General features: G+C 41.2%; 3 protein-coding genes across 3 annotated transcripts; all 3 read left to right on the top strand.

The window, feature by feature from the left end:
* The first annotated feature begins 2,344 nt into the window (after nucleotides 1-2,344).
* ved (ventrally expressed dharma/bozozok antagonist) lies at nucleotides 2,345-8,124 on the top strand. Its single transcript, XM_086152707.1, has 3 exons — nucleotides 2,345-2,540; nucleotides 3,317-3,540; nucleotides 4,703-8,124. Exons 1-3 carry the CDS (start codon nucleotides 2,345-2,347, stop codon nucleotides 5,024-5,026), a joined length of 744 nt encoding a protein of 247 aa, XP_086008833.1. The 3' UTR covers nucleotides 5,027-8,124.
* Nucleotides 8,125-8,418: 294 nt separating this feature from the next.
* LOC147231354 (transcriptional regulator protein Pur-beta-like) lies at nucleotides 8,419-11,081 on the top strand. The gene has a single exon (XM_086152706.1). The coding sequence runs from the start codon at nucleotides 8,516-8,518 to the stop codon at nucleotides 9,386-9,388; it is 873 nt and encodes a 290-aa protein (XP_086008832.1). The 5' UTR covers nucleotides 8,419-8,515; the 3' UTR covers nucleotides 9,389-11,081.
* A 5,392-nt stretch (nucleotides 11,082-16,473) lies between these two features.
* LOC147231353 (major histocompatibility complex class I-related protein 1-like) lies at nucleotides 16,474-26,821 on the top strand. The gene is made up of 8 exons (XM_086152703.1): nucleotides 16,474-16,654; nucleotides 17,997-18,263; nucleotides 18,370-18,648; nucleotides 20,469-20,762; nucleotides 22,824-22,922; nucleotides 23,100-23,117; nucleotides 23,317-23,396; nucleotides 23,876-26,821. Exons 1-8 carry the CDS (start codon nucleotides 16,597-16,599, stop codon nucleotides 23,891-23,893), a joined length of 1,113 nt encoding a protein of 370 aa, XP_086008829.1. The 5' UTR covers nucleotides 16,474-16,596; the 3' UTR covers nucleotides 23,894-26,821.
* Nucleotides 26,822-26,857: the final 36 nt, after the last annotated feature.

Here is a 26,857-nt window from a genome sequence, read left to right as displayed (position 1 = left end):
CCTCTGGACGACCTCATTTACACTTTTCCTCAGACGCCATCTTGTCCCTAAAAGCCTCCTAATGAAATATAGTAAACGTTTATTACCGTGAGATAATCAACATCCGGAGTTAATGACGAAAAAGTCAAACCCAAAAAAAAAAAAACACACAGGTGAGGCAAAAAAAATACCTTGTTAAAGATAGTATACCCTGAAAATATGGGTTAAATAATTATAATAAATATCTGAGGACATTTAATATTAATAATGTAAAAATGCTTGTATGTTTTTTTGTCTTTACTTTGAAAAATAAAAATTCAAATTGGGTTTTAAATCACAATTTTAAATCCACGCTTTTCCCTTTTTAATGGTTCATCTCTGAGATTTAATTGTACAACATTTTATTTTACAACCGTGGATTACGGAGGAAACGGAGTACATTACCAATACAGTTACTGAAGTACTCGGATACTATGAACTCTTTATATGATAGTTAAATATGTTATAATAGTATTAAGTGCCTTTAACATACAGTATTAGTATAAATGCATGTCCTCGCCCCCTCATGCAGTATAATGATAGAAAAATATATAGTAAATATAGTATAATAACAGAAAAATAATAATAATAATAATAGAAAAATATTAAAAAAAACTGGATAAACTAGAAGTTTTGTGGTGCAAAAAACAATACTTCATGTTTACATATTATATTCATTTATCTTACAGCTGAATATTTGTGGATAAAAAAGAAATGATATCATTATCATTAAGATTTAACCCTCTATGACAGAATTTAAAAAATATATATAAAATATAATCATCATATATTGTGAGACGTTAGTGAACATAAACAATTGTTTATATTTTAAACCGTATTTGTGTTTAGATGGAAAAGACATTTCCAATTTTTTTCCTTCCAAATTACTTGATATTTAAAAGTTTAATATAAACTTTATTTAAGGGGCATAACCTCACTTATGAATAAATAAAAAAACTTTTTTTTTTTTCTTAAATAACTCAAGTAGCTTGAAAGAGCCAGAAGGATCTCAAAATGATTCTCAAAATAACTTATTTAAATAGTTATTAGGTCAATACCGATATATGTCAATGCATTTGTGTGTGTATAATTTTACTTTTTAGAAATTTTAAATGATTTTTCAAACTAACTTAATATTTAACAGTTTTCTATTGGGTACATTTCTTTGATATTTTTACTTTTCCTCATTTAGATAAATAAATACATGTTTCTTTTCTTATTTAATCTGATTTAACTTATTTGAAGTTCAATTTATTTGCCGGGAGGGAAAAAAGAAAAACTAATTTCCTGGTTGTAACGAACAAACAGGAAATTCGTTTTTCTTGATTATTTCTAATATTATTGGTTTATAGTAGTTTAGAATCGTTTATTTGTATTATATTGTTTTAGTTGCCATTATAAAATAGCCTATTTGAAACCTATTTTAAATATTTTATTGTGATTAAGAGACACCTGGATTCATTGTGTCTAAGAAAAAAAAGAGCTAAAATTGTAAATACATTTAAAAAAATTGCTAAAATAAATCAAATAATCCATTCTGTGATTTAAAAAAAAAAAAAAGTGTTAAATGTAATTAGAATTAAGGATAACTCTTCAAGCCTGTTAACACATTTAACAACCCTTTGGATCTGCAGATCCCGGATAATTCCAGGGGATTATATTCTAATACGCTAAACAAAACAACCCCGACCATCAGAAAACCAGCTCATTGTGGAAGCGCTATCATAGCGCTAATCCACTTTAATCCGGATTAGCCGCGGGGCGGCCCTTCTTCTTTTTCTTTTCAAAAGAACAAACACCGGTTTAAAAGTCCGACCCCCCTTTTTCGGAGTCCCGACGATCACCGAGCGTCTCGACGGCGCCGATAAACGACTGTTTCCTCGTCAGCCGGCCGAGGTCACGTGACGCTTTTCCAGATAAACAAAGAAACTCAGTCACGTGACCCCCTTTCTGTTTCCGTCACTTTAATCGGGATAAACATTTAGCGTTTCGCTCGACCTTTTCGGAAAGCGAGGTTCTGGCCGAGGCGTGCGGGTTATCTGGGCGGAGGAGGTGTCGAAGGGGTTCCAGACTCGCTGGAGCCTCGGAGAAACAGCCTCATTCAGACCGAATGAGACGTCTTAATTACTCCAGTTGTGAAAACTAAAGGAGGGGAGGATGTGAGCTTTGATCTCCTGGAGCCTGAATCAGGAGGAGGGACGGCCCCCGCTTTAAAGACCCGGGCGGCGGCGGTCGGGGGGTCTCAAAACTCCAAAACTCCAAACCACACCGGCACGACGCCGGTGGAGAAACTCAAACTAAACTAGCGACCGGGATTTTAGCAGTCATGAGGGGGCATTTCTCCATCGAGTGGATGGCTCAGAGCAGCCAGAGGCCGGCCGGAACCCATTCCGAGAGCCTCCCGGGTTTTTACCGCCGCCCCAAGTTGGAAAACTCTGAAGAGCAGGAGGCGAGAAGCTCCGAGTCCAGAGGTTGTGGGCTTTCCAACGCTCTTCGGTGTCAGAACCCCGGCGGAGAACAAGGTGAGTCCATCAGGCGCTGGGGAAAAGCTGTTTTTTTTTGTTTTTTTTTTGGTGATATTTATCACGGCGTCGTCGGCGTAGAGAATGAGACGATACCGGTTTCAAACAAAGAGGTTCTTCTGGATTAAAAAAGCTAAATTGTCTCCTTTTGTTGGTAGTTGTGAAAGTCTTTTAACGCTTTTTAAAGCAGGGAAAAAAAATCCAAACGCGGCGTTTTTTTCGCCAAAATGGTCGGTTTTGTCACTTTGGAAAACCTCTCGCTTTAAATCCAACCATGTTACCGGGTAAAAAGCCACTTTTCAAACGGGCAAATTTTGACAAATGGGCACCCATTAAAAAATATTTGGAGAGTTAAAGCTATTATCTCTATTTAACTGAGTTAGATGTTTTTTTTTTTTTTAATTTAGTTTTATTTTTTTTCTCTTTCGCTTGCTATTGAGGAAATAAGTGACCTATAAAGAATACTGTATAATGTGTGTATCTTGTTATGAGGTTTTGTAAGAGCGTGTGTGACGCTGTTCAGGAAAAAAAGCCACTTTTCAATCACCTTTTACCAACTTTTTCATTTTAATTATGTTAAGCAATATTATATACAAACCTTGAAAAATCCCCCCAAACTTTTTTTTATTTATTTATTTTTTTTTTAAATATGAGAAATTTGCCAAACTGCAAATGGCCAAATTATTTCAATCACAAGATGAAAACACCACCTCTTAAGAAAAGCGTGTAAAAAAAAAAAAAAACAAACTTCTATTTACATTTGTTTTCTTTCTCAGTCACCGAAGCCGGTTTCAGCACTGAGGAGGAGACGTCCGGCTACGAGAGCGAAGGCGGACGCTCCCTCTCCTCGCCGCCGTCGCCCCCTTCGGGCAGGAGGCCTCGCACCGCCTTCACCGCCGAGCAGATCGGCAGCCTGGAGAGGACCTTCAAGAGGAACGCCTACCTGGGGACGCAGGACAAGGCCGAGCTCTGCAAGAAGCTCAACCTGTCCGACAAACAGGTGGGAACGATTAGCATCTTTTTATGTTATGTTTGGATTATTTAAGATGGAAAAGATGATCCCCACAAAACATGAAAAAAGATGTTTGTCATGTGAATTGATTTTATTGTCATTATATGGTTGACTTGATGCATTTATTCATATTTTTTGAGAATTATTGACCCAAACATTTGCATATATATGTATAGACAGAGACTTTAATTTAATTTTTAATCATAAATGCTACATGTAAATATGATTAAATATTAAACACTAATAGTAGATGTATTATTAAACCCTACATATAATACATGTATATACAATATATATATATTATAATTAGATGATATGTACGGATATTAATGTCGTTTCATTGTTATTTATATGCTACATGTAAATATGATTTAATATATTATACACTAATATAAGATGTATTATTTAACCTATACATAATCTATGTAATTATACACGTACATACAATATATATTATAATTAGATAATATGTTTTGATATTTAATGTTGTTTCATTGTTATTTATATGCTACATGTAAATATGATTAAATATATTATACAATAATATAAGATGTATGTACATGTATAATTATGTAGATTATGTGTAGGTTAAATAATACAATATATTATAATTAGATGATATTTATGGATATTTAATGTCGTTTCATTGTTATTTGCCACATGTAAATGTGATTAAATATATTATACACTAATATAAGATGTCTTATTAACCTACACATAATCTATGTAATTATACATACAATATATATTATAATTATATATGTTTGGATATTTAATTCTTTTCATTGTTATTTATATGCTACATGTAAATATGATTAATATATTGTACACTAATATAAGATGTATTATTTAACCTACACATAATACATGTACATACAATATATATTATAATTAGACGATACGTACGGATATTTAATGTCATTTCATTGTTATTCTGTGCATTTTCAATCCAAAGTTGCTCATAAAGTGAATTATAATGTTTTTATTGAATTCTTTATCGAGATCCTTTTGAAAAATAGGTACAAAATGTAGACAGACTGAACAGTGATCATTGATTATGTTATATTATTGTATATTTCTTACTATAATGTTAATAAATCTCCACAGACGTATTGAATTACTGTGTAACCGTCCACTTTTCTACCTTCAGATCCGGAACTGGTTCCAGAACCGTCGTATGAAGCTGAAGCGCTCGGTGCAGGACGCCCTGGCCCACGCTTGCCAGGCCAACGCCGCCTCGCACTTCATGCACTACCCTGATGTGCAGGCGTACCGCCCGCCGCCGTACCAGCGCTACCACGCCGCCGCCGCCGCCGCGCAGGAAGTCCCGCCCGCCGCCGCCGCCGCCTACGGCTCCCCGCTGCCCGGCGTTCCCTCCCTGGCCCTGGACTCCTTCTACAGGTACGGCGGCCTCCAGGGGGTGATGCTCCCCCCGCCCTCCCCCTCCTACCCGCCGTACCCCAAATACTACTGAACCCCACTTTCACTCCCGCTCTGTGTGTTTTTATAAGTGTGTGTTAATCGGCGGCGGCTGAGAAGCTTCAGGAACCAAACTGGGTCGCGTGCAATATTTCGGTTTGTGTTCTGACGGCGATGTTTACGGTCATTTGTATATATTTGGTAGAATCTAACAAGTTTTTTTTTTTGGTGTGTGTGTGTGTATGAGGGGGGTTTGTGGCATGAAATTACTTTAAAAAAAAAAAAATAGATAAATAAAAATATAATTGCAGTTTTGATATGTTTCCTTTCTTTTGTGTGCATTTTATTATTTTTTGATTTTCCATTTGAATATTTGTAACACTGCAGCCATTGGGAAGATTGTTTTCTTATTAAATTTACGATCAATTGAAAAATAGCGCACTTTGTTTTAATTGATACTTCAATGTGAGTCATTTCTAAGATAAGATAAGAAAAGAAAAGAACAACTTTATTTATCCCCAAGGAAATTGTTGTGCCAGAGTTTCAAGCAAAATCATGACAATAATAGATAATAGTAGGAAGGAGGGAGAATAAGAAATACAATAAAATATAAATTGTCAAGGTTTCTACGTCCTTGTTATTTTCTCGCTCGCTTAATGGATATGAATCTACTTATATATTCCATCAATTTGCAATTTTACATTGACACTGGACAAAAATATAAAAAATATATATGTAAAAATATAAAATATTGTGTTATTTAACCTGAAATACAAGGCGGTTGAGAACATGGATTTAGTTTGAATATTTCAAGTTGAGACATGAAGGTGTTTGTGTTTCAATGATAGATATGAAAATAAAGTTTTCATTTAGCAGTTTTTAAAATATCAAAAAAATAAAACAAGTGCGCAATCTGATCCGTAAGACACGCAGCTCTTTAAGCCTCCTTCACAACTAGAAAATGAAATGAAAACTGCAATTATTATCTTTCAATCAAACTTCACTATATTCAATATTCACTATATTGCATTTTATTTTCGTCTTTTATCATATTTTCACAAGGGAATGCTAAAATGTTGTGTCATTTTAGGCTTTGATGCAATTCTAAGGAAAATGCAAATTATACGCCATCAATTATTTTCATATTTTTAGTTATATTTTATGACAATTTGATTTATTTCATTAACGCGTCCAAAACGGTGAATCACGTCAACCTATTTTCCAAGTGTTATGTTTTAAGTTGAACCCACAAATATTATTATACTGGAAAATAATATATGTACACAATTTCTACACAATGATGTACACAATATGTACACAATGTTTCACAATTTCACCAAAAATATAATGACGCACCGAACCGTACAACCACAGTTACCCCGACTATCACTCCAGGGAATCTCAATTCTGGACAGAAAGTGCAGCAACTCCTTTATTAGGACATGTTTCACAGGAAACTTATTCCCTGGACGTCAAAACAAAAATAATATTTGAAATAAATTTGATAAGGAATCGATTGCCACGCTGCGAACTATGTATCTGACTCTACCCAAGGAATTATTGAGGGTACGCTTTAATTTTGAAGATAATATTTGTACATTTTGTGAAGACCACATTGAAACCACTGACCATATATTTCTCTCATGCGAAAAAGTACAGGACTTTTGGGCTAAAACTAAAAAATGGGTTAAAGATAATTTTCCATCGTCACCAGTTTCCTTCTCAAGAGGTGATATAACATTTGGTTTACTTTTAAGCAACATAAGAGATGAACTCTGTGTCAATGTTCTTTTAGGCCTGGCCAAGTTCTTCATTCACAAAAACAGAATGCAAAAATGTTCCCCAAATTTTAATTTCTTCATAAACGATTTTGAATTATCAAAAAAATCCTTAAAACTTATGGAAAAATCCCAAAAATATACAGTTTGATGTCTGAGATTCTTGTGAACCACCAAGTTAAATACATGTTATATTCCCCTTGCAAGTTTTATTTTTTTATTTTAATTTATTTACTTTTTATTTTATTTATCCATATATTTATTTAATTATTTTCTTTTACTTTCTTTTTTGTCTTGCATTAAACATTTCTCACAAACCTTAAAAAAAAAGGAAAAAAGTTTCTGCGACACCAAACTTGGAGCATCACTGCGTCAAATAGACGTTGCCCGATGCTAAGATAACAATTAGCATCAACTCGCAAGCAAAAGTTTACATGAGATACAGCTTTTTTTTTTTTTAAATATAAACAGTCAAAAAACATGAACAAACAAAAGTTGCTAAATAGAATCGACTGTCAATAATATTAACAGGCATGAAAAAACATAGGGACATTCATTTTGTATGCCATTAATTAACTGTAGTAGTAAACAAGATAGAGGGCCTGTGTTTAATTCTAGAAATAAGGGGAAAATAATTGATAAAAGAAAATAATACACTTAAAAATAATAACCATAAAAAAATTTTAAAAAAAGAATAATAACAAAAGTGGCAACGGGAATACAATATGTATTGAATTCGGAAGATCTAAAGGAATATCAGTTATAAAACTTTTTGGATTTTTCCATATGTTTTTATTATATTTAAAATCATTTATAAAGAAGGTAAAATTGGTGGAACATTTTTGCATTCTGTCTTTGTGTATGAAGAACTTGGCCAGACCAAACACAGAACTCATCTCTTTTGTTTCCTTTCAGTAAACCAAATGGAATATTGTTGTTTTACTTGAAACTCTGGCACAACAAGTTCCTTCGGGATAAATAAAGTTGTTCTTATTCTTATTCTACTCATCTCTTGAGGAAGAAGTTGGTGATTATGGAAATTTGTCTTTAATCCATTTTAGATTTTTGTACTTTTTCGCATGAGAAAAATCTATGATCTATGGTTTCACTATGTCTTCACAAAATGTACAAATATTATCTTCAATATTAAAGCGTACCCTTAATAATTCCTTCGCTGGGGAGATTCCCCTCAGCCGCAGGGAATCTCCAAATCCTTGTACTAAAGACCTAAAGACACATTATAGCCTTGACTTGTTACTGAGACACTATAGTTTTATTTGTATTTCTTATTCTCCCACTTTTTTATACTGTTATACAATTGCCTAGTATTATTTAATATTGTTATTTCTTACTTGAAACTCTGGCACAGCAATTTCCATCGGGATAAATAAAGTTATTCGTATTCTTAAATACATGTAATATTCCCCTTGCAAGTTTTTTTTTAATTTTATTTATGTATCTATTTCATTATTTTCTTTTACTTTCTTTTTCATCTAGCATTAAACATTTCTTCCCATTCAATTCAACCTCGCCTTGTTTATTTGTACATATTTATATTTGTTTATACTGTTGACCCGAACCGGAACCGGAACCCGAACCACTGGCTCTGGGGCGCCACTCCGATTGGGCGTGACCGTATGAGCCGGCCAATCGGAAAGCCGTATCCATGTGAACCGGCGTGAGTGACGTCCGCTTCGACCAATCGCGGCGGGTCCCTGAAGGGCATCCCTGCCCGAGCAGGGAGAGGGAGGGGGAAGGAGAAGAACATGGCGGATGGAGACAGCGGGAGTGAGCGCGGCGGAGGAGGGGGAGGAGGCGGCGGCTTCCAGCACTTCCACCGGGACCAGGACACCCAGGAGCTGGCGTCCAAGCGCCTCGACATCCAGAACAAGCGCTTCTACCTGGACGTCAAGCAGAACAGCAAGGGGAGGTTCATCAAAATCGCCGAGGTGGGAGCCGGCGGCTCCAAGAGCCGCCTGACCCTGTCGCTGTCGGTGGCGGCGGAGTTCCGCGACTACCTCGGGGATTTCATCGAGCACTACGCCCAGCTGGGGCCCAGCAGCCCGGAGCAGCTCGCCCAGGCCTCCGGGAGCGACGACGGCGGGCCTCGGCGGGCGCTGAAAAGCGAGTTCCTCGTCCGCGAGAACCGTAAGTACTACCTGGACTTGAAGGAGAACCAGCGCGGGAGGTTCCTCCGGATACGGCAGACGGTCAACCGCGGTCCCGGCTTCGGCGGCCCGCCGGGCGGGATGCTAGCCGGGCAGACCATCGCTCTCCCGGCGCAGGGGCTCATAGAGTTCCGGGACGCCCTCGCCAAACTCATAGACGACTACGGGGGAGACGACGACGAGCTAGCCGGGGGCCTCGCCGCCGCCGCCGCGGGGGGCTTCGGCGAGCTCCCGGAGGGCACCTCCATCATGGTGGACTCCAAGCGGTTCTTCTTCGACGTGGGATCCAACAAATACGGCGTTTTTCTCCGCGTCAGCGAGGTGAAGCCCAGCTACCGGAACTCGATCACGGTGCCGCTGAAAGCCTGGGCCAAGTTCGGCGGCGCCTTCTGCCGCTACGCCGAGGAGATGAAGGAGATCCAGGGCCGCCAGCGGGACCAATCCGAAGGCGAGGACGGGGAGGACGACTGACTCCGATCCCGGCCGGGGCGCTCGGTTCTCGGCTAGAGGGGAGGACCGACGCCCCCCCTCTGCGGTTCTTTTTTTGGGGGGCGGGGCTTAAACAAACAAAACAAACATAAACAAACAACAACAAATGCAGGATAAACATCTAGATGTCAACCGTGTTTTAACACTCAAATATAGATTTTCTTGAAATAATCAGACAGCGAATTTAAAGCGTTTTATATATACATATATATATTAGTCCCCCCCCCCCATGTCATCTTTCTCCTTATTTTCCCAATTGAAAGGTTATTATACATAATTTACATAAACCCCCTCAAAATAGTGTCCCGTTTTATTCTCAATTATTGTCCAAATCAACATGATCGTTCTGGAATATAACTCGGCTAAATTGTGCCGTTCCAGAAGTGTGACAATGAGGGGGAAGAAGATTATCCGTGTGGAATATTAGTATTGTTATTATTACTGTTTTTAAAAATCAAAATAGATCCTATTTTCTATAAATATTGATAATAGCTGACCTAATTTACCCTTTAGTGCTCCGTTCAAGCACATTCAGAGCATTTAAAACAGCTCTCATAGAGGTTGGGAGAACATTTTTTTAAATCTATATATCCCGCAGGTAATATCTCTCTTTATTTTCAAAAAGAGGACATTAATGGGTTATCATGTATGTCTATTTTTTTAATTTATCTTTCCACCGATTTGAAGCAAACAAATATCGTCCTTTTTGCAAACCATATCCGGAAAAAATCCCGCCGTCCTATGGTTTATCACTGTCATTTATTATTATTATTATTATTATTATTGTTATCATACAAAGTCAGCAACAATGACAATACGGGAGATTTGTTTTGTCTAGATTCAAATCTGGCTGAATTGTGCCGTTCCCGACCCGAAAGTATGGCGGCGTGTGCGAAGGGGAATATCAATTATCATTATTGTTATTTTTTATCCTTTTTGGCGCTGGGTTGATTTTGAAAAATGGTGGATTGAGAGAAGGAAAAAAAATGGATTCAGGAAAAATGGATTCCTGTTATTGTTTATATGCAAGAAAAGCGTGGCGTTCGGGAAGTAAACAAGTGGGTTTGTGTTGTGGCGGAGGAACGTAAATAAGGCAAAGTTAACCCGTCGGACGTTTTTTTTTTTTTTTTATTATTTTAATCATTGGCGGGGTCGTTTAGAGGATTAATAGTAAATCCGTGATCTTAGCAATATTTTGTCTTGCCCGCCCTCCTGTTTTGCGGATTTGAACGCAGATGGAGAACCGGAACGTCGCTGGTGGAAAACGAAAAGGACCAGAATGGTTTTTGTTTGTTTTGTTTTCTTTATTTTAGCCCCGGCCCCCCCTCGGTCCCCTGATCTCAGCTGATCTCTGGTGCTAACAGGAGCTACCGTGTCCTTCGTGTCCTGTGTTTTTTTTTTTTTTTTTTTTTTTTCTAATTCCTAATTTTTTCTTTTTCCAAGAAAAAAAAAAGAGAACTATATTGAAAATGATATTATAGGAAAGATGACAAAACCAGCAGATATTTTGAAATACTTCTAAAGGCAAATGTATCGAGTAAGAGAAAATCTAAAGACTTTAACAAAGTGTAAAAAAAGAAAAAAAAAAGTGAATTTCTCACAAAAAACGCCAGGTTATTTTCCATTTTGAGTGAAAAGTATAACAGTTCCTTAATTAAAACGACTTGAAATGCAACGTTGTGATTTTGTATATTTTCGTCGGGATGTTGGATTTGTTTTTTGTCAGATCTAAGCTGGAAACGGGTTGTTTTCATATCCGATACCGACCAGAAACATCTCTTTTTGGACGTGAAGAATTCATAAATGCGGAAAGGAATCGTGTTTCTGGATCCATCCAGGACTTATTTGTTAGCCGCTTGCAAAAAGTAGGAACTTTTTGTGGTTCCTTGAACCTTCTCAGGAATTGTGCATTTGGAAAAAGGCCGTGGATCCATCTTAGCTTCCTAAATATCCACATATCCATTTTTAAAAACTACCGCGTTTTAAATCGTCGAAACGGTCAGAACCGGTGAGGAATGGACCGATAAGAGTTCGGAGTTCTTCACATCTGCTTGGGGTTTACAGGTTTTGCATACTTGGAGCCAAACCGAACGAAAATGAAACACAAAAAGTGGGGAAAAAAAAAAAAAAAAAAAATCAATGCTTGAAGAAAATACTAAAAAAATATTGATCAATTTTGGAAAAATAAGCGGTGAAAAGAAAATCAGGAAAGTTGTTAAAATTAATAAAATCTCCCAGAAATAATTGGATGTGTTCTTTAAATGTATATAAAAGAAACAGGAAAAAAGAAGCATGTTAGAAAAAAATTAGAAAATTTCAAATATCTGTGTTGTTAATTTTCAGTTTTTAAGGAAAAGCAAAACAGGCACTGAAATCCTACAGCGCCCCCTTGTGGCCTGGAGTCAGAATTATCCCGCTAATATCAAGTTTGTTAATTGGCAGTTGGTAATTTCCTCTTGTCGTTTAATTTCAATTGTACTCTCTTTTTTTAGGGGGCGACTCCTATTTTCATGATATTATTATTATTATTATCATTATTGTTGTTTAGTTCTGTTCTCATTTTGATAGAATCTCATCACAGCGGCCGCAAAGTGAAGAAGAAGCCCGACTAAAACATCAGATCACGGATCCAAAATGAGTTTCTCCTTTAGTTGTTTTTATTAGTTCATTTTTGTTTCCAATGTTTAGATATTTTTGTTTGTATTTTGAAGGTATTATCTGGATTTTCAGATATTAACCTTCTGGAATTTTTTTTTGTTGCCTTCAATGATTTTATTTCTGATTTTGAGATTTTTTTTTTTTTTTCACTTGTTTTTTAGAGTATTTTCATGCTTGTTTTTAGGTATTTTTTCGTTGCTTTTACTTCTTTTTTTTTTGCTCATTTTAGATATTTTCTTGATTTATTTATTTTTGCTCCTGTTTTTAAGAGTAATTTCGTGCTTGTTTTAGGTATTTTTTCGTTACTTCTTGGTTTTTTTTTGCTCATTTTTACGATATTTCCTTGATTTTTAGGGGTTTCCTTTTGTTCTTGAAGTATTTTCTTGCCAATTTGAAGGTACTTTTGTTTTAAATTTAAGCTATTTACTTGTTTCAGAATAATTTTTTGCTGATTTTACGTTATTTTCTTTTTGATCTAAGGGATATATTTTGATTTCAAAGTATTTCCTTTTGATTTTCAAATATTTTCTTGCTCATTTTCAGATACTTTGTCTTGAACTTTCAGTATTTACGTGCTGATTTTAAGATTCCTTCTTGTCAATCATAAGGTTTTGTCTTGATTTCAAGGGTTTTAAGTCGTATTTTCTTGTCAATTTTAAAGTATTTTCTTTTTGATCTTCAGGTATTTCCTTCTTGATTTTAAAGACTCAAACTAATTTAACTGAATTTTCTGTTATTTCTGAGGTATTTCCTTCTTGATTTTTAAGGGTTTTGCTGATTTTAAGCTATTTTCTTTACATTTCAAAGGGATTTCCTTCTTGATTTGAAGGATAAATTTATTACTATTATTTTTATTTGAAGGTCACACCGCGCTGTCAAGTTTCTATCCTTTTCTTGTGGATGTTTTTATTGTTTTATTCTTTTCCCAGTTCTGTGAAAAGACACTTGCCAGTTTTTTTTCCCCACCGGCATTTAAGACGGTTCTAGCAACAAATTTAAGGAGCTTTTAGGTCGCAGCTTCGCAATTTGGAAACCGGATGAAGAGAAAGATGAAGGGTCGTTGCGGAGGTTTGAGGAGCAGATTCTTCTGAAGGTAAAACTTGATCGTCTTGAGATTTGAACATGCAGAACTGACACCTGGTGGACGACCATGGAAACTCATCTGAAGAAGTTTGTGTGGGCAGAAGAGGGAAGGCAAGAGTCTGGGACTGAGAGGAGGGACTCTGATGTTGGGACTATGACAGGAAAAGGTAGAGTTGGTGGACATGATGCAGAGAAGGAAGGTGGAGATACTGTGTGTCCAGGAGACCAGGTGGAAAGGTAGTAAGGCTAGAAGCTTAGGAGCAGCTTTAAGTTGTACTATTATGGTGCTGACAAGAAGAGAAATGGAGTAGGAGTTATCTTGAAGGAGGAGTTTGTTAGGAACGTCCTAGAGGTGAAAAGAATGTCAGATAGACTTATGAGTCTGAAACTGGAAATCGAAGGTGTGATGCTCAATGTTGTTAGTGGCTATGAACCACAGGTGGGATGTGAATCTGAAGAGAAGGAGAAGTTCTGGAATGAGTTGGATGAAGTGATGCAGAATATTCCCAGAAATGAGAGAGTGGTCATTGGTGCAGACTTCAATGGACATGTTGGTGAAGGCAATAGAGGGGATGAAGAAGTGATGGGCAGATTTGGTATCCAGGATAGGAATGCAGAGGGACAGATGGTGGTAGATTTTGCAAAAAGGATGGAAATGGCTGTAGTGAATACCTTTTTCCAGAAAAGTCAGGAACATGGGGTGACTTATAAGAGCGGAGGTAGGAGCATGCAGGTAGACTACATCTTGTATAGACGAGGTAACCTGAAAGATCAGTGACTGCAAAGTAGTTGTAGGTGAGAGTGTAGCCAGACAGCATAGGATGGTGGTTTGTAGGATGACTCTGGTGACAAGGAAGATGAAGAGGACAAAGGCAGAGCAGAGGACAAAGTGGTGGAAGCTGAAAAGGGAGGAGTGTTGCATGGTTTTCAGGGAGGAGTTGAGAAAGGCTCTGGGTGGTCAGGGAGAGCTTCCAGATGATTGGACAACAACAGCTAGTGTTATCTGGGAGACAGGTAGAAGAGTACTTGGTGTGTCATCTGGAAGGAAAGTAGATAAGGAGACTTGGTGGTGGAATGAGGAAGTGCAGGAGTGTATACAGAGAAAGAGGTTAGCGAAGAAGAAGTGGGATACTGAGAGGACTGAAGAGAACAGACAGGAGTTCAGGGAGATGCGGCGAAAGGTAAAGATAGAGGTAGCAAAGGCAAAACAAAGGGCATATGATGACTTGTATTCTCGGTTGGATAGTAAGGAGGGTGAGAATGATCTATACAGGTTGGCGAAACAGAGAGATAAAGATGGAAAGGATGTACAACAGGTCCGGGTGATTAAGGATAGAGAGGGAAATGTATTGACAGATGCTAGAAGAGTGATGGGAAGATGGAAAGAGTACTTTGAAGAACTGATGAATGTGGAAAATGAAAGAGAGGCAAGGGTAGAAGAGGTGACTATTGTAGACCACAAAGTAGCAGAGGTTAGTAAAAGTGAAGCGAGGACGGCATTGAGGAGGATGAAGAGTGGAAAAGCAGTTGGTCCTGATGATATAACTATGTGATAAAAGACTATCAGCCAGAATGAAAGGAAAGGTGTACAAGACCATGGTGGGATGATCTACAAACAGTTCCAATGACCAAAAGACAGCAGGCAGAACTAGAGGTTGCAGAGATGAAGATGTTGAGGTTCTCTTTGGGAGTGACCAGGATGGAGAGGATCAGGAATGAGTCCATCAGAGGAACAGCACATGGTAGATGTTTTGGAGAGAAGGTCAGAGATGGTTGGGTCATTTAAAATGCAGGGAGAGTGACTATATTGATAGACAGATGCTGGAATTGGAAGTCCAGAGGAAGAACAAAGAGCAGCTTTATGGACGTAGTGAGAGAGGATATGAAGGTAGTTGGTGTGAGAGAGGAGGATCCAGAGAATAGGGTGAGATGGAGAAGGTGGATTCACTGTGGCGACACCTGAAGGGAAAAGCTCAAAGGAGAAGAAGACAGTGGGGTAAAAAAGTATTTAGTCAGCCACCAATTGTGCAAGTTCTCCCACTTAAGAAGATGATTGAGGCCTGACATTTTAATCATAGGTTCACTTCAACTATGAAAGACAGAATGTGATTTTTTTTTTTCTCCAGAAAATCACATTGTCTGATTTTTTAAAGAATTTATTTGCAAATGTTGGTGGAAAATAAGTATTTGGTCAAGAACAAACGTTCAAGTCAATACTTTTTTTTTATACATCCTTTGATGGGAATGACAAAGGTCAAACGTTTTCTGTAAGTCTTCAAGGTTTTCTCACACGGTTGCTGCTATTTTGTCCCGTTTCTCCAAGCAGATCTCCTCTAGAGCACTGATGTTTTGGTGCTGTCGCTGGGCAACGCAGATTTTCAACTCCCTCCAAAGACTTCCTATGGGGTTGAGATGTGGAGACCGGCTCGGTCACTTCAGGACCTTGAAACGCTTCTTACGAAGATCCGGCCACGATTTATCTTCAGTGTCCTTGCTGATGGAAAGATGTTTCACTCCAAATCTCAGGATCCACGGCCCCATCCTGGTCCCTTTGCAGAGAAACAGCCCCATGGCGTGATGTTTCCACCGCCGTGCTTCACAGTAGGTGTGGTGTTCTTGTATGCAACTCGGCATTCCTTCTCCAAACACAAGTTTGAGCAAAAAGTTGTATTTTGGTTTCGTCTGACCATAGCACATTCTCCCAATCCTCTTCTGGATCATCCAGATGCTCTCTAGCAACCTTCAGAGGGTCCAGGACATGTATGTTCTCAAGCAGGGGGACCCACCTGGCACTGCAGGCTTTAAGTGTGTTCCTGATGGTAGCCTCTGTTACTTTGGTCCCAGCTCTCTGCAGGTCATTCACCTGGTCCCCTCATGTTCTTCTGGGATTTTTGCTCACCATTCTTGCAATCATTTTGACCTCACTGGGTGAGATCTTGCGTGGAACCCCAGATGGAGGGAGATAGTCAGTGGTCTTGTATGTCTTCCATTTTCTACCAATTGCTCCCACAGTTGATTTCTTCACACCGAGCTGCTCACCTACTGCAGACTGGGTCGTCCCTGCTGGTGCAGGTCTACACTTTGGTTTCTCTTTGGTCTCGGTCCCAGTTTGGAGTGTGACTGTTTGAGGTTGTGGACAGGTGTCTTTTATAAGGACAACCAGTTCAAACTGGTAACCTATGGAGGTCTTACAAAAGAAGTCAGAGAGACAGAAATCTGGTTTGTAGGCGACCAAATACTTATTTTCCACCATCGTTTGCAAATGAAGAGTTTACCTGGCAACCCGTGACGTTTCGGCCCGATCTGAATTCTCATTGGCTCAGACGAGGGTTCGTTGCAGCTCCTCCCCAGTGGATCCTTCAGCGGAGCTCCAGATCTTCCACCTGGAAGCCCAGCGTGTGTTTGGGAACAACAATGCTTGAACATCTGTAGGCTCTTCAAACCTGGAGATGATGAAGATCTTTCTACTTGTGCTGGTTGTCATGGGAACGTCCAGCGTGACGGCCGGTAAGTCCGTTTCTTTTCGCTTCATTTGATTTCTCAAAGAGTCTGAAGCAGCAGCTCGTGTTTAGTTTGGTCCAAAGATGATCTTCAGCCTGTTTCTCATCAACATTTCACCTTTAGAATCAGATGGAAACTGTAGTTTTTAGTTCAGAGTGAGAGTTCAGAGGAGATGGGAGCAAATACGGACGTTGTTTGGAGTTTAAGATCCAAAACGAAAGTGAAAGTAAATATGAAAACATTCAGGAAATCCAGCATGAAGGAAGGACAGAAGCAAAGATCTTCAAAGTGTAAGTTCTAGAAAAGTTCCGTCATTCACTGTGTTTTTACATCTTTGAGTAACTTAAAGCTGTTTCTGCAGTCATTGTGAATCAATCCACCCCCAATAATTAGTTTATGGCTATAAAAAACATCTAATGCAGTATAAAGAGGTGCATCTTAGATAGATAACCTGTTTAGGGAGCGTCACGTGATGACAAAATTCACCAAAATTCTGATTATTTGTAGACAAAAACCATCCTTTCTTTCTCAAACAGAGTTAAATATAATAATATAATATAATTTATAGTGATAATTTATATATAGATATAATTTTTAGTGTACCTGTGAGCCAGGGGTCGGAGTTCGTGGCTTGAAAATGTCGGACAAACCTTTACCTGGTCGTGACATGTTTGCTAGCTTATGTTTGCTAGCTTAGCAGTTGCCCGACATTTCTTTACTGTGTCCGGCTTTTCTTCAAAAACAAAATCACTTTATCAATATATTAGATATAACTAAATCTGTTTCTTCTCCTCCTGTTGCCGTTGTGGATTGAAAAAAACGATATTGAACAAACATGACTATATTTCTGTTCGCAGCTGGCTAGTTAGCTTCTCCTCGCTAACACACTTCTCCACTGTGTGACTGTCCAATCAGAGGGCGTGGATACGCCGACGTTGCTGAAGCCTGCTAGAAGGCTCGATGTTGCAAACTCAAAATCTGATTGGTTGAAGCAACAGCGTCATCCACACTTGTTTTTTCCGTAAAGGGCTTGCAGAACCGATTGTGAAGGCCCCCCCCCCCGGGCAGACTCCTTTGACTTTGACCCTGCCTGGCAACAGATGATGGCTGAAATGTGATTGGTTAAAAGCTTTCGTATGAAAATACATGTCTGGAAGCGGCACAAGCAGGAGAAATGCTATGAAAGGAAGTGAACAGACCATTTGGAATTACTTAATAAGTATTCATGGACAATTTTTAATTAATGTTTGTGATTCAGATATTTTTTTAGGCCAGCAGAGAAGGCCTTGCAGGCCCTGACGGCCCACCACTGCCAAAACCTCATCATTAGGTGAAATATTTCTTCCAGTGATTCACTCCATGAAGTTTTTCTACACGGGATCCTCTCAAGTCCCAAACTTCCCAGAGTTTGTCGCTGTTGGTCTGGTGAATGAAGTTCCAATAACTCACTACGACAGCAACACCAGAACAGCAGAACCCAAACAGGCCTGGATGGACCAAGTCTCAGCAGATGATCCACAATTCTGGGAGACAGAGACCCAAGACTCACTTGGAGCCCAGCAGGCCTTCAAAGTCAACCTTGAAACTGCAAAGCAGCGTTTCAACCAGACTGGAGGTTTGTTCACACACACACACACACACACACACACACACACGACTGAGTTTATGTCCATCCCATAATAAACACAGCGGACTGTGCTGAGATCTCACTGGACTCTCAGGAGTCCACATTGTCCAGGTGATGTTTGGCTGTGAGTGGAACGATGAGACTGGAGAAGTTACTGGATTTCATCAGTACTCTTATGATGGAGAAGATTTCATCTCATTGGACCTGAAGACACTGACATGGATCGCTCCGAGACCACAGGCTTTCATCACCAAACACAAGTTTGAAAATGACGAGGCCATAAAGGAAACCTTCAAGCACTACTTCACCCAGCTTTGTCCTGAGTGGCTGAAGAAGTATCTGGACTACGGGAGGAGCTCCCTGCTGAGAACAGGTGGGATCACATGACCTGACGTCGCCTCAGAAACACTGTTTCTACTTCTTTCCAACGCTCTGGTTATTTACTTGCTGAATTTGAGGACACAAATTTGGGAGTTCAGGGTAGAAGAGGGGACTATTGTAGACCACAAAGTGACACAAATTAGTAAAAGTGAAGTGAGGAAGGCATTGAAGAGGATGAAGAGTGGAAAAGCAGTTGGTCCTGATGATATACCTGTGGAGGTGTGGAAGTGTCTAGGAGAGGCAGCGGTAGATTTTCTGACTAGATTATTCAACAGGATCTTAGAGAGTGAGAAGATGCCTGAAGAATGGAGACAAAGTGTGATGGTGCCTATTTTTAAGAATAAAGGGGATGTGCAGAATTGCAGCAACTATAGAGGGATAAAGTTGATGAGCCATACAATGAAGTTATGGGAAAGAGTAGTGGAAACTAGACTGAGAGCAGAAGTCAGCATTTGTGAACAGCAGTATGGCTTCATGCCTAGGAAGAGTACTACAGATGCAGTATTTGTGTTGAGAATGCTAATAGAAAAGTACAGAGAAGGTCAGAGGGAGCTGGTTTGTGTTTTTGTAGACCTAGAAAAAGCATATGACAGAGTGCCAAGAGAGGAGCTCTGGTATTGTATGAGGAAGTCTGGAGTGGCAGAGAAGTATGTTAGACTGGTGCAGGACATGTATGCCAGCTGTGAGACACTGGTACGGTGTGCTGTAGGGGTAACAGAGAAGTTGAAGGTGGAGGTGGGACTCCATCAGGGATCAGCTCTGAGCCCCTTCTTGTTCGCAATGGTGATGGACAGGCTGACAGATGAGGTTAGACAGGAACCTCCATGGACCATGATGTTTGTGGATGACATTGTGATCTGTAGTGAGAGTGGAGAACAGGAAGAGGAACATCTAGAGAGGTGGAGGTATGCTCTGGAAAGGAGAGGAATGAAAGTTAGTGGCAGCAAGACAGAATATATGTGTGTGAATGAGAGGAACTCGGGTGGAACGGTGAGGCTACAGGGAGTGGAGATCAAGAAGGTGGAGGATTTCAGGTACTTAGGGTCAACAGTCCAGAGCAACGGAGAGTGTGAAAAAGAGGTGAAGAGACGGGTCCAAGCAGGTTGGAATGGGTGGAGAAAAGTGTCAGGGGTACCAAGAGATAGAAGAACATCAGCCAGAATAAAAGGAAAGGTGTACAAGACAGTGGTGAGACCAGCGATGATGTTTGGACTAGAAACTGTTCCAATGACCAAAAGACAGCAGGCAGAACTAGAGGTTGCAGAGATGAAGATGTTGAGGTTCTCTTTGGGAGTGACCAGGATGGAGAGGATCAGGAATGAGTCTATCAGAGGAACGGCACATGTTAGATGTTTTGGAGAGAAGGTCAGAGAAGCCAGACTGAGATGGTTGGGTCATGGACAGAGGAGGGATAGAGAATATATTGGTAGACGGATGCTGGAATTGGATGTCTAGAGGAAGACCAAGGAGAAGATGGATGGACGTAGTGAGAGAAGATATGAAGGTAGTTGGTGTGAGAGAGGAAGATCCAGAGAATAGGGTTAGATGGAGAAGGTGGATTCACTGTGGCGACACCTGAAGGGAAAAGCCAAAAGAAGAAGAAGAAGGAAAATTGGAAAATTGACAGTGAGAAAAGGAGTGAGTAATATTTGTCCACAGCAGAAGAAGGTGTGATGTTTGTACCTTCACTCTTCTTCCTCCATGTCTCTGCCTTCCTTCTCCTGCCCACTTTCTAATCTGCCTCCTCCGTGTGGATGGAAGTTCTTCTGAGTTCAGGCGTTGACAGAAACTCTGTTTCTCTTGATGCTCCAGAGCTTCCCAGCGTGTCTCTCCTCCAGAAGACGCCCTCCTCTCCGGTCACCTGCCACGCCACCGGTTTCTTCCCCAGGGAAGCCATGCTCTTCTGGACGAAGGACGGAGAGATGGTCCCTCAGGACCTCGGAGAGATCCTCCCCAACTCCGATGGGACCTTCCAGATGAGCACTGACCTGAAGCTCCCGAACACACCTGGAGAAGATCTGAGGACATACAAGTGTGTGTTCCAGCTCTCCGGTGTCAAGGAGGACGTGGTCACCGTCCTGGACAGAGACGCCATCAGGAGCAACGGTAAGACTGGACTCACAGGGGATGAAGGTGGGAAACTCTAGTTCTCCATCAGCGTCCAGATCTTCAGATCCAAAGTGTGTCGGATTCAGGTCAGCGACTTCCAGCTCAAAGTGTCCGATAGAGATCCCGGGGATACATGTCAGGTCGATTTTGTCCACTGCACACTCATGTGGACGAGTGATGACCTTGAAAAGAACAGTGCGCGCACGAAATTCTCCAAAACGTGCTTTGAATGACCGCAGGAGATCGGATGTAAAGTGGAGTCACTTGCGAAGCAGGCATCTCTAAACTGTTGCCGTCTTTCCAAGTGCAGAAGACGATCTGTTTCAATGTCCCCGAGAAAGACTTCCAGCTCGCTTTCCTGGTGCAGGATGCGATGAAAACTTAGGACGGCTCTCTTTTCATGTTCACGGAGAAGCGCTACAAGTCCTGCCCCGACATACAGGGTGCACCATCAGTGCAGACAGAAATAAGTTTATCCAACGGTAGTTTTTTGTCTCTGGCAAACTCTAAGAAAAACATGAATAATTGTATCCTTTTGTTGTCCCTTTCATTGGCAAAACATCCTGCAGCATCTCTGGCAATGAAACTGCACTGAGATATATTGCTAACGTCTGTTGACTCGTCTAACGCGATAGGAAAGTATGTCCTGGCGTTTACACTCACCGGACACTTTATTAGGTACACCATGCCAGCAACGGGTTGGACTCCCTTTTGCCTTTAGAACTGCCTCGATTCTTGGTGGCATGGATTCAACAAGGTGCTGGAAGCATTCCTCAGAGTTTGGTCCATACTGACATGATGGCATCACACAGTTGGCGCAGATTTGTCGGCTGCACATCCATGATGCCAATCTCCCGTTCCACCACATCCCAAAGATGCTCTATTGGATTGGGACTGTGTCTCTCTGTAAATGTAGTAAAGACCGAGGTACTGTGCCGGTGGGCAGCAACTCACCCGCCGACCTTCACCATCTCAGACCAGTCCCTTGCAATTGCAGAACCTTTGAAATACCTCGGCAGCTTCCTCTCCAGCGACTGCAGCAGGGAAAGGGGGGTACATATCCGGATCAAGCAAGCGACTTTTGGACGACTCAGTCATTGGCTCTTTTGGAACAAACACCTCATCACTACATTACATTACATTTCAGTCATTTGGCAGACGCTTTTATCCAAAGCGACTCACAAAAAGGGCAATTCAGTCACCGAAGATCCGAAGTACCATTTGTCGGAAGTCAGAAGTGACCGCTCATCCAAATAGCCATCTCAGAATCATTTACATATATACATTCATTTCATTGTTTTGTTTTTTTTTCCGGGGAGCATTGGGGGCTCAGTGCGATTAGTGGGGTAGTGCTTGGTGAAGAGGTATGTTTTCAGCTTTTTCGGGAGTTCGTTCCACCGCCGAGGAGCCGAGACCGGTTGGATCTACAGCCGGGGGCTCTGAGAGACGGGTGGACGGTCGCCCAGAGGTGGCGGATCGGAGGGGACGGGTAGGGACATAGGGCTGGACCATAACCTGGAGATAAGACGGGGCGTCCCATTCACCGCCCGGTAGACGAGCACCAGGGTCTTGGACTTGATGGCGGCTACCAGGAGCCAGTGAAGGGGCATAAGAAGGGGAGTGTGTGGGAGAAATTGGGATGGTTGAACACCAGGTGGGCTGCTGCTTTCTGAAGAAGCTCCGGAGGCCTGATGGTCACTGGCAAGGAGGGAGTTGCAGCAGTCAAGACGAGGGAAGCCTGGATGAGTATCTGCACCGTATCCTCTGAGGGGAATCTGCAAATCTTCCTGATGTTGTAGAGGAGGAACCTGCAGGAACGGGCGAACAGTTGGCCGTCTAGGACCACACCCAGGTTTCTCACAGTTGTGGTCGGCATTACCGCGGTGTTGTTGATGGTGACGGCCAGGTCTCTGTGTGGACAACCTTTCTCTTGGAGGAAGAGCAGCTCAGTCTTGTCTAGGTTGAGCTTCAGGTGGTTGGTTACCATTCAGTCTTAGATGTAGGACAGGCAAACTGTAATTCAGATGGTGACTATTTGTGTTGTGTTTTGCTGGACAGCAAAGCCTGGCCTCGTCCTCCCCGTCGTCATCGCACTGGTTGTTGCCGCTCTGCTCATCGCGGTTGCCGTTGGATACGTCTTCTACAAGAAGAAGTCTGGTGAGAGACCTCCACAGGGAGATGTTTGACTTGGACTCGATGTCGTTTCGTTGCAAATATCTTTGTCCCAACGTGAAGCCGTGCGAGTGTCCGAGCTTCAGCCTCGCCATGTTGAGACACATCGTCCGCAAACTCTTCTGGCAAAGCTGAATTATTTCTCTTCTCTTTGTATTTCAGCCGAAGCTCCTCCGTCTCGTAAGTAGATGCACTTTTTGTTCAATTCTTTGGAAGTGACTTGCTCTCTGAAGATCCAAAATGTCTTCTGGTGGCGCCTTTAACCATCAGCAGAATCTAAACCTGAACCTCAGTGGAACCAGCAGAGGTGTTTCCTGAAGGGGCAAGACTTGTAGTTCGGAAGAGGACTCGAGCTTATTGTTTGTTTCTGACCTTCCAGCTGTCGGCAGCTCAGAAGTTCTGGAGGAACTCAATCCCCAACCCTCCTCATCTTCAGGGACAAACCAACCACTGCACTCAGTGAGTTCCTGCTGAAAGCTGCCTTCCAGGGTTCTTCTCGTCTCCTCGGGCTTTCAGATGAATTGTGGAAGTGGCCAGAGAGAGGAGACGTCATCTTCAGTCCAGCCATAAACTCAGAACAACGAGTTCAACATCTAGAATGGAGTTTAACATTGGATTTCTGAAGACAAGCAACTATAAAAGTGTATTTAAAAAGGATTCGACTCCATAAAAACATGAGTGGAACTGAAGGACGTTCCGTCCAACATCTACTCAGCATCACTGAAAGACACGTTTCTCCACAACACGTTGACAAATCATCCTGAGATCTGGCTCTGAATGCAGCACCACTTGGTTTATTTATCTACATGTCCACTATGAACAATGAATTTCCAGTTCTACTGTTTTGCTGTCATTTATTCTTCTATTGAATTGTTTTGTTTGACAGAAAATCGGTATTTAGAAACTGGAGTTTCTTTCTGTGGATTTTGTTTTAAAAGAACAAAAATCAAAGATGAGATTCACGTCTTCTGTCCAATCCTGTAGAAGAAGAAGAAGAAGAAGAAGAAGAAGAAGAAGAAGAAGAAGAAGAAGAAGAAGAAGAAGAAGAAGAAGAAGAAGAAGAAGAAGAAGAAGAAGAAGAAGAAGAAGAAGAAGAAGAAGAAGAAGAAGAAGAAGAAGAAGAAGAAGAAGAAGAAGAAGATCAGGAATGAGTCTATCAGAGGAACAGCACATGTTAGATGTTTTGGAGAGAAGGTCAGAGATGGTTGGGTCATGGACAGAGGAGGGATAGAGAATATATTGGTAGACGGATGCTGGAATTGGAGCTGCCAGGCAAGAGGTCTGGAGGAAGACCAAAGAGAAGATATGAAGGTAGTTGGTGTGAGAGAGGAGGATCCAGAGAATAGGGTGAGATGGAGAAGGTGGATTCGCTGTGAAGACCCTGAAAGGAAAAGACCAAAGGAAAAGAAGAATTTGTCACAGGGGTGCAGAACATGTATGACCAAGACAAAATGATGATTGAGATGGTTTGGACATGAACAAAGGAGTGTTCATGGTGAAGATCTGGGTAGAAGGTTGCTGAAGGTGGAGCTGCCAGGCAGGAGGTCTGGAGAAAGACCAAAGAGAAGATATGAAGGTAGTTGGCGTGAGAGAGGAGGATCCAGAGAATAGGGTTAGATGGAGGAAGTTGACTTGCTGTGGAATATATTCGCATTTGAAATATGTAGGTCACGCCCATAACATCTCTACCGGTCGATGGCGGTGGAGATGAACCAGCCGACCGACTTAAAGGTGTTCAGACGCGTTCCCGCCACCGTCTCGGAGAACAGGAAGCATCCTGTGCCAACCTGGACCTGCATTCAGGTGTGTGCTAACCAGTCAACCGGACGTCTAACCAACAGTTCATCCATCTTTGCATCTATCCATCCATCAGTCCACGTTGGCATTCGTTCAGTCCTCTCAGTGTCCCACTTCTTTGCTAACCACTTTCTCTGTATATTTTCCTGCCCTCCTCATTCCACCACCAAGTCTCCTTATCTGCTTCCCTTCCAGGTGACACACCAAGTGCCCAATTTTCTGCACCATAAGGCGCACTGGATTATAAGGCGCACCTTCAATCAATGGCCTTTTTTTTTTTTTTTTTTTTTAAATTTCATATATAAGGTGCACCGCATTATAAGGCGCATATAATAGAAGCTACAGTGGTGGCTGGGGTTGCGTTATGCATCCACTAAATGGAGCTGCGCTAAAAGGGAATGTCAACAAAACAGTCAGATAAATCAGTCAAACTTTATTAATAGAATACAACTCCGTTCACTCCCAAAACAAGTTAGTGCGTTCACAATACGGTACTGTACGTACCGGTTTAAATACCGGTCTTACCGGTGTTTAAACAATGTATTTCCAACTCCATTTGTCACAGTTCAAAGCTTTTCATAAAACGAAAGCACCGAGAAGGATCGCCTCTAAATTCATTGTTGTTTATTTTGCTAGCTAGCGCTGTTGCCTTCATTGGAATAGTGACTGTAGAGACGCTTCTAGTTGCTGCTCTCTGTTCGACAACCCACTGTTCAAGTTTGTCCTCCAACTGAAGCCATCTTGCTTTGTTCCCTCGGAAACTCTGTTTGGTCTTCTTTACTTGGTGCAGGTCATCTTGTCGCTTCCTCCACTTCTGCACCATTGATTCGTTCATGTTGAATTCTCTGGCTGCTGCTCTATTCCGTGTCCTACTGCGAGACTGATCTTCTTGAGTTTAAACTCTGCGTCGTAAGCCTGCCTCCTGAAAGGTGCCGTTGTGGGGTCTTTATACACAAGTGGTGGGACTGGAATTCCCCTTTACGGTTTTTACCGCTGCTACTTCGGCGACGTGCGCTCACACACCCACAAATGGAAACGAACATGCGCACTTCGCGCAGTCATATATCCTAGCATGCACCGCGCGCTACTTCTTCTACGGGGGAAAATGGAGTCGCGGCTGCTTCCCGTAGTTGCGAGACCTTTTGCGGCTCAATATTGTTCCGCATATAAGGCGCACTGGATTATAAGGCGCACTGGATTATAAGGCGCACTGGTGGTTTTTGAGCAGATTAAAGGCTTTTAGGTGCCTTATAGTGCGGATAATACGGTACTCTTCTACCTGTCTCCCTGATAACACTAGCTGTTGTTGTCCAATCATCTGGAAGCTCACCCTGACCACCCAGACCCTTTCTCAACTCCTCCCTGAAAACCATGCAACACTCCTCCCTTTTCAGCTTCCACCACTTTGTCCTCTGCTCTACCTTTGTCCTCTTCATCTTCCTTGTCACCAGAGTCATCCTACAAACCACCATCCTATGCTGTCTGGCTACACTCTCACCTACAACTACTTTGCAGTCACTGGTCTCTTTCAGGTTACCTCGTCTATACAAGATGTAGTCTACCTGCGTGCTCCTACCTCCGCTCTTGTAAGTTACCCTATGTTCCTGTTTTTTCTTGGAAAAGGTGTTCACTACAGCCATTTCCATCCTTTTTGCAAAATCTACCACCATCTGTCCCTCTGTATTCCTATCCTGGATCCCAAATCTGCCCATCACTTCTTCATCCCTTCTATTGCCTTCACCGACATGTCCATTGAAGTCTGCACCAATGACCACTCTCTCATTTCTGGGAATATTCTGCATCACTTCATCCAAGTCATTCCAGAACTTCTCCTTCTCTTCAGATTCACATCCCACCTGTGGTTCATAGCCACTAACAACACTGAGCATCACACCTTCGATTTCCAGTTTCAGACTCATAAGTATCTGACATCTTTTCACCTCCAGAACAACTTTTTTTTGTTTCATACCTTTTATATACTTTACATTTTTTTTCTTTTATATTTTTATGTGTTTATCGCTGATGATTTCATTTTAACAGCAATGTTTCCATGACTATAAAAGAATTCTGACTGACTTTCCCTTCCAGCCTGTGCATTTAGAGTTTACCTGGCAACCCGTGAT

Source organism: Fistularia commersonii, chromosome 9 (genome assembly GCF_037954325.1).
Source record: "Fistularia commersonii isolate RoL2024-O1a breed Wild chromosome 9, RoL_Fcom_v1.0, whole genome shotgun sequence".
NCBI lineage: Eukaryota > Metazoa > Chordata > Actinopteri > Syngnathiformes > Fistulariidae > Fistularia > Fistularia commersonii.
The sequence above is the reverse complement of the archived record's forward strand: the minus strand, read 5'-3'. Positions and strand labels throughout refer to the sequence as shown.

Bases quoted from the DNA above. Each gene is read 5' to 3' on its own strand.
- LOC147231353 (XM_086152703.1), top strand. From the start codon at position 16,597: ATGATGAAGATCTTTCTACTTGTGCTGGTTGTCATGGGAACGTCCAGC. The intron at 16,655-17,996 runs GTAAGTCCGTTT...TATTTCTTCCAG, and splicing joins AACGTCCAGCGTGACGGCCG to TGATTCACTCCATGAAGTTT. The intron at 18,264-18,369 runs GTTTGTTCACAC...CTGGACTCTCAG, and splicing joins GCGTTTCAACCAGACTGGAG to GAGTCCACATTGTCCAGGTG.
- ved (XM_086152707.1), top strand. From the start codon at position 2,345: ATGAGGGGGCATTTCTCCATCGAGTGGATGGCTCAGAGCAGCCAGAGG. The intron at 2,541-3,316 runs GTGAGTCCATCA...TTTCTTTCTCAG, and splicing joins GAACCCCGGCGGAGAACAAG to TCACCGAAGCCGGTTTCAGC. The intron at 3,541-4,702 runs GTGGGAACGATT...TTCTACCTTCAG, and splicing joins TCAACCTGTCCGACAAACAG to ATCCGGAACTGGTTCCAGAA.
- LOC147231354 (XM_086152706.1), top strand. From the start codon at position 8,516: ATGGCGGATGGAGACAGCGGGAGTGAGCGCGGCGGAGGAGGGGGAGGA.